The 11,977-nt window shown below is 39.9% G+C and overlaps 1 protein-coding gene across 1 annotated transcript; it reads left to right on the top strand.

The window, feature by feature from the left end:
- The first annotated feature begins 645 nt into the window (after positions 1 to 645).
- CSUI_005918 (ribosomal rna assembly protein) lies at positions 646 to 8,946 on the top strand. Its single transcript, XM_068066084.1, has 10 exons — positions 646 to 1,122; positions 2,245 to 2,311; positions 2,846 to 2,895; positions 3,748 to 3,888; positions 4,966 to 5,070; positions 5,424 to 5,603; positions 6,087 to 6,191; positions 7,348 to 7,440; positions 8,104 to 8,164; positions 8,814 to 8,946. The coding sequence occupies exons 1-10, from the start codon at positions 937 to 939 to the stop codon at positions 8,846 to 8,848; spliced, it is 1,023 nt and encodes a 340-aa protein (XP_067921939.1). The 5' UTR covers positions 646 to 936; the 3' UTR covers positions 8,849 to 8,946.
- The last annotated feature ends 3,031 nt before the right edge of the window (positions 8,947 to 11,977 follow it).

Consider the following 11,977-nt stretch of genomic DNA (forward strand, 5'->3'; position numbering starts at 1 on the left):
TCATGTATGCGTCGACCTCGCCATAGATAGAGAGAGAGAGAAAGAGAAAGAGAGAGAGAGAGAAAGAGAGAGAAAGAGAAAGAGAGAGAGAGAGAAAGAGAGAGAGAGAAAGAGATATGGCTTAAGCATGGGGGGGGGCCTCGTCAATTCTTTCGATGCTGCCAAGAGAATCGATTTATCTCTCTCATTTTCTATATGACTATGCCCTAGATCTGTGTATATGTACAACATAGGTAGATAGATAGATTAAAGATAGATAGGTAGATTAAAGATAGGTAGATAGGTAGATGTGTATAGGGATGTACTGATGTGCATGAGATCTGTCTCATTCTCTGCTGAACAAGAGGCTGACAGTTTTCTCCTTCTTCTTCTTTCTCTTCTTCTTCTTCTTCCTCTCCTCCCTCTCTCTCTTCTTCTTCTTCTTCCTCTCCTCCCTCTCTCTCTTCTTCTTCTTCTTCTTCTCTTTTCTTCTTCTTCCTCTCCTTCTTCTCTTTTTTTTCCTCGATCTCTTTGAATGCATGCGCTGGTCATCGCATGCATTTGATCTATTTTCTCCTCTACGCCAGACCACACACTCTCTCTCTCTCTAATCTTATGTATAGACAGACAGACAGAGAGAGTGAGAGAAAAGCTGCCGATGTGCGTGGCGAGTAGTAGTTCTCTTGCCTCCTCCCAAAGAGAAGACATACTTCCTACTTTCTCTTCTCTCCTCCTTCTTCTCACCTTTCAATTGTCTCTTTCTCTCTTTCCTTCCTTTTTCCTTTTCTCTCTTTGGACGTTTTTCCTTCCCTCTCTCTTTTCTTCTTCTGTATCATTCTCCTCTATCATCATTATTCAGCTCTGTCTGCTTTCTCTCTTTCTTTCACCTTTTCTTCTTCTTTCTTTCTTTCTTTCTCTTTTGTCTTTGGTTTGTTGCAGGAGTACAATCCAGGAGGCATGTTAGAGGAGAGCAGTTTTGCGTGTCTATTTCCGCAGTATCGTGAGAAATATCTCAAAGAAGTCTGGCCTGAAGTGAAGAGAGTCTTAGGCGTGCACTTTGTTAAAGCAGAGCTAGATCTTATCGAAGGCTCCATGACTGTCCGAACGACCAAAAAGACTTACGACCCCTACATTATTCTCAAGGTACACACCCTCTATGGATCAGTCCATCCATCCACACATACACACATAGAGATGGAGAAAGATTCATATAGAGATACATTATAGATAGATTAAAGATAGAGAGATATATACATGTATATATATGTGTATATAGCTAGAGAGATATATGTGTATATATGATGTATGGAGTTTTATTCTTGTTGTCGTCAAGTTAGGATGGAGAGGAGATAATGCATTTGACTCTCTCCTTCTCTCTCTGTCTCTGTCTCTTTCTCTCTCTCTCTCTTCTCGGATCTTTTCTTCTTAATGTGAGGTTTCTGTGTTTTGTCTAGAGCTAGAGAAAGTAGTTTTCTTCCTCCTTATTCCTCTCTCATCTCCAAGGGTGCTCTCTGCCTGCTGCTCCTTCTATCTAGACACGTACACAAGCATGCATGCATAGATAGCTAGATATGTTAATGTAGGGAGATTCCATCATGTATATGTGACGTACAACACACAAGTCAATTCATGTCGGGGTGTACATACACACGTGTTATATCAACAGGAAGCAGAAGAAGTGGAGAGCCACTACGGGGGTGTCTTCATTCTGTAGATCTAGATGTTTGGAGGAAAGCTGACCCAAAGATAGCTGAAAAAGTCTGTTTATGCAGATCTGTATCTCTAGACATGTCTCTACAGATGTGTATGTACACAGAGATGTGTGAAGAGTTGAATCTGAAGATCTTCTCTTGTGTATTTACACCTGTCTGTGTGTCTTTACAAGGAGAGAACGAATTGTTAAGAAGAATAAATCAAGTTTGGCCGACAAACTTATCTCGGTCTTCCCATCTCTCTCTCTCTTGCTCTCTGCTGTATCTATCGATGTGTGTATAGACACTGCTTGCATGCACGGTTCTCTATCAACAAAGGCCTTCCTCGTCATCCCTTCTATGATCCAGTCTATAATAGATACGCATATACCTCTCTCTCTATATATATATAGAGAGACCAACCACCCCACAGATGGCTCTCGCCTATGAAAGGACATACGGATCTATAGATATATACAGAGAGAGAGATATGTATATATATATATATATGTAGATGGATAGTGAGGTGTATGTCTATGTATTTGTTGTATATGTGTGTGTTGTGTGTCTATAGGCTCGCGATATGATAAAACTCTTAGCTCGTAGCGTCCCGATCGCTCAGGCGAAGAAAATTCTAGACGGTAAGAAGACGCACGCGACGCCTATAGGAAGATCTCGACCACATGTATTCACTTCACACCTTATCCATGTATCTCCACATCTCTCTTTTCCATCTTAAATCCCTCGCTCTTCTCTTTCTTTCTCCCTCTCTCTCTCTCTCTATGTATATGTGCATGTATATGTTCGTCATGTGCTCATCCACGTCTATATATAGATAAATGAAGACGCACGTCTAGAGGCACTACCTGTAGACAGACGATAGAGGGGCGTGAAGTTTGCATTTCTTTCTCTCTCTTTTTTCTTCTACATTGTGGGTGTTCAGAAAAGTTGAGAAGACGACTTTCCATGCAACGAGGTGTAGGTACACCTCATTATATGACATAGTCCCTGAATTGCATGAAACGGGAGAAAAAGAAGTCAAACTCTTCCTTCTTGTTTCTTTCGTTCTCTTCCTTGCATCTTCTTTTCCTAAGCTCTGTTTCATCTTCTTTTGATGGACCTTTTTGGTCTTTTTCTTGTGTTCTTTTTCTTCTTTCGGGTGTATGTACATCCAGATGGCATGTTCTGTGACATTATCAAAATCGGAGGAATCGTAAGAAACAAAGTAAGTAGTAAAACGCAAACTTTTCATTCTTCTCTTTCTTCGTCTGCTATCATCTAGATCTATATCTATATATCTGTATCTATACATGTATATCTATCTATATATATATATATCTATATCTATCTCTATATATACATATATATATATATACGTAGAAGGACATGAGAAGGTTCCTGGGCTATCATATAGAAAGGTGCTTACCTCACAAGAGGAGAAGAAGAAGAAGGCGGGCGAGAAGGAGACATCTTTCTCTTTTCTCCTTTTCTTCTCTGTGTTCTTCTTTCTTTTGGTCTTGAGCCAAGATATAATTGACAGCACATAAATTAATTAATAGTTCGATCAAATCGATTCTCTTTCTTTTTCTTCTTTTTCTGGAGTAGTAGTGGGGAGTTGCATCGATTCGGTCGATCCTCCTCATTCAGCACACACAAAACACTTCGCTCTTTTCCTCTCTCTCTCTCTCTTCTCTCCTTTTCGCTTTTCTTCTCTCCCTTCTTTCGTGTATCTTTCTATCATGTCTCTCTCTTTTCTTTCTTTCTTTCTTTCTCTTCGTGGCCTTCCCCCTACTTCTTCTTCTTCTATCTGCTTCATCTTCTTCAGCATCAGTAGCGCAACGACTATTTCCCTACATCTCTTCTTCTTCTTCATATCTCTTTCTTTCTTTCTTTTTCTTCCTCCCTGTATCTCAGTGATGGCGGTCACGCATGCAACTTCATTCTCTCCAAACTGTTCTCCTTTCTTTTCTTCTCTGCTCTTTCTCTCCTTTTCTTCCTCATCGTTATCTTCGCTTTCTTCTATTTTTTCTCTCCCAAATTTTCTTTCCTTTTCGGTTGCTTTTGTCTCTCCATTCAGGAGAAGTTTGTCAAGAGGCGTCAGAGGTTAGTCGGTCCTAACGGATCGACTTTGAAAGCGATAGAGTTACTTACCAATTCTTACGTCCTCGTTCAAGGGCAGACTGTATCAGTCATGGGCTCGCCCAAATCCATCAAACTCGTATGTACATGCACCAGACCATACATCTCAACCTACTCTTCTTCTTCTTCTCCCTCCTCTTCATCTTCTTCCTCTCTATCTGTCTATTTTCAGTCTATCTGTCGCTCTATGTATCTACTTATCTTTATCCATCTGTCTTTATCTATCTATCTATCCATCTTTAGTCTATCTATCTATGTATCTATCTCCAATCTATTTACCTATTCCTATTTTGACTAACTGATTTATCTATCTTTCTGTCTGTCTTTCTTTGTCGTTTCTTCACTGTGTTCGTCGATAAAGAGGCGAAGCTCTAGAAGCAGCATAGGTGGAAGACATCTCCTCCATCTATACTCACATGTCTATCTCTATACATACGGATATCTCGTCTACATATCCATATCTATCTATCTATCTATCTTTGTCTATCTGTCTATATACATATGTATGTATATATTATAATGTATGGGATCATGTATAGAGAGAGTGTGATGGGGGGGGGTAGTCTGTCGATTCATCTAGTCGTTGTTCCTCTCTCGATTGTCGAGTATCGCTAGCTCCGAAAAGCATCGATTGCTTCCTTCCTGCGGCTTCTTTCTTCTCCGGTGGAGAGGAAGCTTTCCTTTCTTTCTTTCTTTCTTTCTCATACAGCAGACAAGCACCGAGACTTCGAAGAACCCTCATGCATATAGAGATGAGTATGTAGAAATAGAGAGATTAACGATAGATAGATTAACGATAGATAGATTAACGATAGAGAGATTGAAGATAGCTCGATTCAAGGTCGATTGATTCGTGATTAAGATAGATCACGTAGAGACACAGTGGGTAGTTTGCATGTGTAGGAGTGGTCTCTGTGGAAAAGAATGTGAATGGGCTCTATTACCTCTCTTAATCTTTCTTTCTTTCTTTCTTTTCTTGCCTGAATGGAATGAAACAAAAAGAAGAAGAAGGTCTCGATGGATTTCCCTTATTATCGTCATGACTATCCCGATCCCGAGGCTTGTCTTTCTTCTTCCTTTTAGTCTTTCTCTTCACGTTTTCTTTTCTTTAATCTTTCTTGATCTTGCTAATCTTTCTTTCTCGTGGTGTGTCTAGGTGCAGAGGTTGGTCGAGGATTGTATGAAGAATATCCACCCTGTGTACCACATAAAGGAGCTCATGATCAAGAGAGAACTAGAAAAAGACCCTGCCTTGGCTAAGGTAGACAAACAAGACATCCATCTCTCTTCACACACTCACTTCTCTCTCTCTTCTTTCTTCTCTTCTCTTCTTCGACACTCTCTTCTTCTTTAGGGCTTAGCAAGAATCTTCTTCGTTCGTTCTATTCTTCTCCTTTCTCTTCATGTCTTTTCATACTCTTCTTCTTCACGAGTACCTGGAAGAACGTCATGTCTATCTTTAATCTATCTATCTATCTATCTCACCTTAGTCCATCTATCTACCTACCTATCTATCTATCTTTCTTCCTCTCTCTCTTTCTTTTCTCCTCTTTCTTTCATTCCCCATGAAATCTTCATGATCATGTACTCTCCTTCTTCTTCCGTTTCTTGTAGGAGAATTGGGAACGATTTTTGCCTCAGTTTAAGAAGAGAAATGTGGCGAGAAAGACGTTAAAGAAGAGTCAGATTAAGAAGAGAAAAGAGAAGTCTCTCTTCCCTCCGGAGCAAACACCTCGTAAAGAAGACCTTCTCATGGAATCTGGCGAATACTTCGTCACTGAGGAACAAACACAAGTAAAACACATCTCTAACCTATCTATCTCTTATCCATATCTAATTTATCTTTAATCTATCTCTAATCTATCCTTAATCTATCTTTAATCTATCTCTCTTCAGTCTATTCGTCTAGTAGATCTCATCTACCTATGTCTCTAGTCTAACTGTCTATCTGTCCATCTTTTTCTCTCTATCGATTCTCTTTCTCTATCTCTTCACCTACGGATCTATTTCCCTGTGTCAATCTATCTACAGACTTCTCCTTCTCTCTCTCTCTGTATATATATTTAGGCACATGCTTTCTTTCTTATTTCTATCTTCTTTCTCTTCGTCCTTCTTTCTTCAGTCTTTTTCTCTCCAGTAAGAGCGAGTCCGCCGTTATAGAGGCAGGCCATTGTCTCCTCGTCTCATATGAGGGTAAACAAGATAGATATGCTAGAGCCTCTTCGTCTCCATCGCCTTCTTTTCTTCTTTTCTTTCTTTCTTTCTTTTGGCGTATAGATGAAGAAAGCAGCAGAGATTTTGGAGAAGAGACAAGCGAAGACAGCGGAGAGAAAGAGAAATCGTCAAAAAGCCTTCGAGCCATCAGAACAAAACTCCATCCAGGTAGGTACACACATTTACATCTGCATGCACATACACATACATGCCCTACTACCTAGTGAAGAAAAAGAAAACTATGAAAGAGATAAATACTTTTCATTCACACACACGAAACCGATAGATATCTCTCTTCATTCTTCGTCTTTCTTCTACCCTTTGTATCTTTCCTATCATGCTTTCTGTGCGTCTGCGTCGTCTTCTCGATGAATGTGTCTCTCAGGAAGTCTCTTCTCTTTCTTGTGTATTTGATCCAGTCTTTCTTCTTCTTCTTCCCCTTCTCTTTCCATTAGTGTACATGGAAGCAATATCTGATACCTCCGTCAGTATTCGGAGACAGAGCCAGATAGATAGATTAAAGATAAATAAATAGATGGATAGGTAGACAGGTATATAGACAGGGAGATGAATAATTCACGGTAGAGACTTTGTCTCTCTCTCTCTCTCTTTCCTGTCTCTTTCTCATATGCGTTTGCGTGTGTGTCCTCAGATATATTCGCTCGAGTTCCCCATAGAAAATTTATTTCACCTCCGTCTATACATCCTTGTGCATACACATGTGCCTATATACATAGATACGAGATCGTTTCAAGATTAATACACAGATGAAAGATAGATCAAAGATAGGTATGAAGATAGAGACGTAGATAGATCAAGAATCGTGAAGGGTGGCTTCTTTACTTGACTGTTTTGACGTTCTAGCCAATGAGGCATTCCAAGAAGAGAAAAGAACATTCTTCCTTTCAAACATGTCTTGCCCTTCGTGATGGATTCTCTTCTTGTCTTTTTCTTTCTCTTTTCCTCTTCTCTTCAGATTAGAATAAGGTGTATATATCAGTCTTTCTATGCGTTTCATGTTCATACCTGAGGTGTACATACACCCGACATCTGACACAGTGAAAGATATATGGGGACTACCTCTCATTCACGCATTCCTTCTTTCTTTCTTTCTTTCGCTCGTTCTTTCTGAAAGAGAAGGTAGTCCCTTCTTAGAGAATCTTCTTCTTCTTCTCTTTTTCTCTTCTGTTCTCTTCTCTTCCCGTCTTTTCTTCTCTCTAAGCATGCAGAGAGTTGACTACTATTGCTAGGTGTGAGCCTTCATCCCTAAACTTTCTTTTCGAAGTCTTTCCCTTCTCTTCTCTTCTTTTTCCTGTTGCTACAGAAAAGAATGAAAGGAGGAGGAAAGGAGCAAGAGAGCAGAGATTTCCCTTCTTCTTCTTCACAGGGCGCACTTAATGGAGATGACAACAATATAGTAAGAAGGAAGATCGCTTTTCTGTCTCTATCTCTCTGTCGCATCTATCTGTCTGTAGAGACACTCGATTTCCTTCAGGTGCCTAGAGTGTCGGGGATCTTTCTTGCTTTTCTTACGATCTTCTCTCCTGGTCTTCCTCCTTCTTGATCGCTATCTGAAGAGAAAAGACAGGAGAGACAGAGCTCTCATATTATGATCTGCTTTCTCAGTCTTCTTTTCTCTTGACAAATATAGATTAAAGATAGATAGATTGAAGATAGATAGCTAGATAGATTAAAGATAGATAGAAAGATAGACAGATGGAAGATAGATGGACTGTTGTTTAGGAGAGCGAGCTTGTCCTCGGCTAGTGGAAGGTGTATGTGTATATCTAAGTATCAATAAAGAAGAAGAAGAGCACGTGTCTATTCTATTTACAGAATGAAAGTGGAGATACAGGCCAGTGTATACGTAGAGATAGGTGGGCCAGTCTATATCGATGACAGTGTCTCTCGGGATTCTCTTCATCTTCTTCAGCCTCACCGGCTTATATTCGGTCTATGAGGGGTGTCCTAAGGGTGTAACTGTGTGTGTATCCCTGCACTCCGCAATGAAAAATGAAGAAGAAAGAGAAATCTTAACTTTTGCTTCTTCTTCTTTTCTTTTGTGTGGGGGTCCGATCAGAATGCGCAGGCTTTAGCAGAGAAGTTTAAAATTAGAGAGAAAAAGAGAAAACTCAAAGCAAGTAAGTCTCCACACCTTGCCAAGGAAAAGGAAAGAAAGAAAGAAAGAGTGAGAAAGAAGAAAAGGAGAGAATATTTTATGAACAAGTTCCTCTTGCAACATGCGGAAGTGCGTCAGAAGTAGCTAGGAGACCTCCTCTATCTATCTATATAAATATCTCTCTATACCTACGTATGCACGCGTATAGAGTCATACGTAAATGTACACATATATTCATACATATGTATACGTCTTCTTACATATACATGGAGGTTTCTTTCAATGCTAGGCTACGTCGATACACATACGGACGTATACCAGTAGAGATACATCCACAGAAAAAGAAAAGACAGAGAGGGGTGTGTAATTCTCTATGAAGTGCACACGTATCTATATCTATCTATAGAGAACACACAGATAGATAGATATATAGATAGATATATAGGTACGCATGTCTACATATATATATATATATAGATGTGTATGTGTAGGGTGTGTGTTTTATGTGTATGCATTTGTTTACGGGTGTTAAAGAGACTTTTTGAAGACAGATGATAGCCTTCTTGTCTATAGAATTTCTACACATTTTGTTTCATCGCTATTCATAGTCGGGATTTTCTTCTTTTTCTTTTCTTGCTTTTTCATTGGGACTTTTCTTCGTTTGCATGCAGGAGAAGATGAAGGCTCTGCACATCCGTTACTGTGAGAGAGACACTCCCTCTCTTGCGTGTCTTCTTTCTTTTCTTTTTGCTTCTCGAAGGACCAAGTAGCAGGCGTTTCCCATGGTAGAAGAAGAAGTCCAGCAAGAGAAAGAAGAAGAAAAAGAAGGCTTTGCTTCGCTCCCCTTGATCTTCTCTCTTTCTTTTCTTCTCTCTCCTCCTTTCCTAGGTGTAAGAGACCTCGAAAAGGAATAGAAGAAGGAGAAAAAGAAGTTTTCCCTCCTTCTTCTCGTTTCTCTATCTTACCTACGATGTTCGGTGTATGTACAGTGCGTTTCTCCCACCACGACGCCGTCTCTCTTCCCTGTCCTCGACTTCTTCTTTGGGTTTACGAAACAATTTAGTCTTCTTCAAAGAAAACTTTTTTCTTTCTTTTCTTCTTTCTTTTCTTCTTTCTCCTTGCTTTAATCAAGAGCATCCAGAGAAAGATTCGTCAGAGACAGGAGAGAAGTTATCACCTGTCTCCTCTCTCTCTCTCTGTCTATCTGTGTCGTCGTCTTTCTCTTCTTCTCGGGCTCTCTCTTCTCTTCTTCGACGGCATGTCTGTAGGTCTCTCATACTACTACTACTACTCTAACTACTACGACTAGTAGTACTAGTAGCTATAGCAGGGCGACTACTACTAGGACTAGTCCTCCTATATATCTCACTGCAGCCTGCCTTCACCTGCACGCATAGATAGACCTTAGCACATACGTCTATTCATCCATCCATACGTCCCTACACATTCCGACACACGTACATCTTCTTCATACATACATACACATATCGACCCTTCCGTACGTAGGCAGGTTTCGTAGAAGATACTTCTTCTCCTTCTTCTTCTTTCTGCTCCTGGTCTTTCTGCTGCCTCGTCGATAGATGTTTTGATACTTCTGTGAAACAAAAGTAGTTGGGGAACCTTCGCCTTTTTCTCTATCTTTAAGGAAAGAAAGAAAGTAGACAGACAAGTCAAATAGAAAACAAATGAGTCAGTCCGACCGCAGATGCTCTTCTTTTACTTGACTCAATAGAGGGAAAGGAGGAACCTCTTCCTCCCTTCAAAAGAAAAAGAAGTAGTCTTACAACGAAATAGAGAAAGACAGAACAGAAAGTCCCTTTTCTTTTTCTTCCCTCTTTGCTTCTTCTTGTGCATAACCTCTTCCCTTTTCTTTTTCTTCTCTTCTCTCTCTCTCTTCTTCTGGCATTTCTACAAGAAGAAGGGAGACTGTGTAGGAGGAGGTGGCTTGGCCTTTGATGCCTCCTCAACGACAGCTCGTCAAGTCACAGAGAGAGAGAAGAGGGCAGGAGGAATGAAGAGCTAGGGGCTCAGTCTTTTCTTCTACAAGCGCAAGCGATCTTCTCACAAGACAGACATCCAACAGTACGAATAGTAGTAGTAGTAGTGGTATTAGTAGTAGTAGTGGTGGTAACATGAAAAGTCCTAGTGGGATTCCTACGAGGAGAGGAGGAGGAGTAGTTGAAGTAAAAGTCGCTGTAAGAAGAGAAGCAGAGGAAGAAGAAGCAAAAGTTTCTTCGGTAGGGTGGAGAGAACAAGGCAGCAGCAGTCTTTCTCTCCTCCTGATTAACTCTAGGCATTAGACGTGCACTGGATAGAGAGAGGCTACATAAATAAATGCAAAGATAAATACATAGGTAGAGAGAGAGATAGAAAGATAGATCTTCGAGAAAAACCCTCGATCAATCAGAAGAAGAAGGAGAGAGAGAGAGAAATGAAGATGACAGGTGGGGGGGATAGATAGATAGATTAAAGATAGATAGATGGATAGATTAAAGATAGATAGATGGATAGATTAAAGATAGATAGATAGATTAAAGATAGATAGATAGATAGATAGATAGATAGTTAGATAAAACTAGGAGTTCTATGTATCTCTCGTGAATTGCAGCGTGTGCCTCTATAGCTATCAGGTGTGAAGGTTTTCTTGAGAAGAAAAAGAGGAGAGAGAGAGAGGTAAATTTAATCTAATGGTACTGGCAGTCCTAGTATTACAGAAGAACGATCGTTTCACCGACTAGAAAGAATAAGAAAGTTGACACGGTTTTTATATATATACATATATATATATATATATGAGTAGTGTGTGAACCTCTTACTTTTACGACTAGACTTGTTGGATACTGAAAAAGTTAATAGAGATCATTCATCTTCGTGATAGCGGTCTCGCCTACTTTGTATGCATGAATGCATGCATTCCTTGCAGTGTATGTACAGCCTTCACTCAACGCCCCTCTGTATTGTGTGTGGCACAGACACAGAGTAGACTTTCCTACATACATAGATAGATACGTAGAGTTGTGGGCTCCTTACATACTTGAAGAAGAGGAGGAGGAGGAAGTTCGAACTTACACAAGGACATAAGACAAATCATAGCTGTCCTTAGACTCTCTTAACTCCACTATTCCTTGCCTCTATTACTACTCTCCGTACTACTCTTATTCTCTCCTTCTTCTTTCTTCTCATGCACCTCTATAGAAATCTATACACCTTGTTCTTCTTTCTATTGTCATGTTTCACTACCACCCATCGTCTGCTTTTTTTCCGATGAAAAGAAAGAAAGGCTGAGAAAGGAAAGAAGAGAAAGAAAGAGAAGGAACGACCAAGCGCCGCCCCAGTCAGGTCTACTATCTACTTCTTTCCTGCAACTGAATAGAGAGAAAGAAAGAACTAGCAGAAGGAAAGGAAAAGTGAAAGAAAGAAAAGAAAGAGTTTAAAGAGAGGGAAGGAAGGAAACAAGGAGAGCGACAGAATAAGAAAGAAAGAAAGCCTTTATCAGGATTTTTGTACACCTCAGGAAACCAGGGAGTATATGAAAAAAAAAAAAAATTCCCCTTCTGCATGCACAAGAATAGAAAGAGAGACAAACAAACTACAGAAGAAATCAAAAAGGGGATGGAAACGAAAAGCTTCTGTTCCCTGTGAACAAAGGGGGGAGTGTACATACACCCGCATGCTGTCTGTCTACCTAGTTGTCATCTAAGAATGAAAAAAAAGAGGATGAGAAAAAAAAAATATTATTGCCGTCAACAACAAAAGTAAACATACAGACCCACACGTATGCATCTATCCTTAATCTATCCTTAATCTATCCTTTATCTATCCTTTATCTATCCTT

This window comes from Cystoisospora suis, assembly GCF_002600585.1.
Source record: "Cystoisospora suis strain Wien I chromosome Unknown contig_2930, whole genome shotgun sequence".
Taxonomy (NCBI): domain Eukaryota; phylum Apicomplexa; class Conoidasida; order Eucoccidiorida; family Sarcocystidae; genus Cystoisospora; species Cystoisospora suis.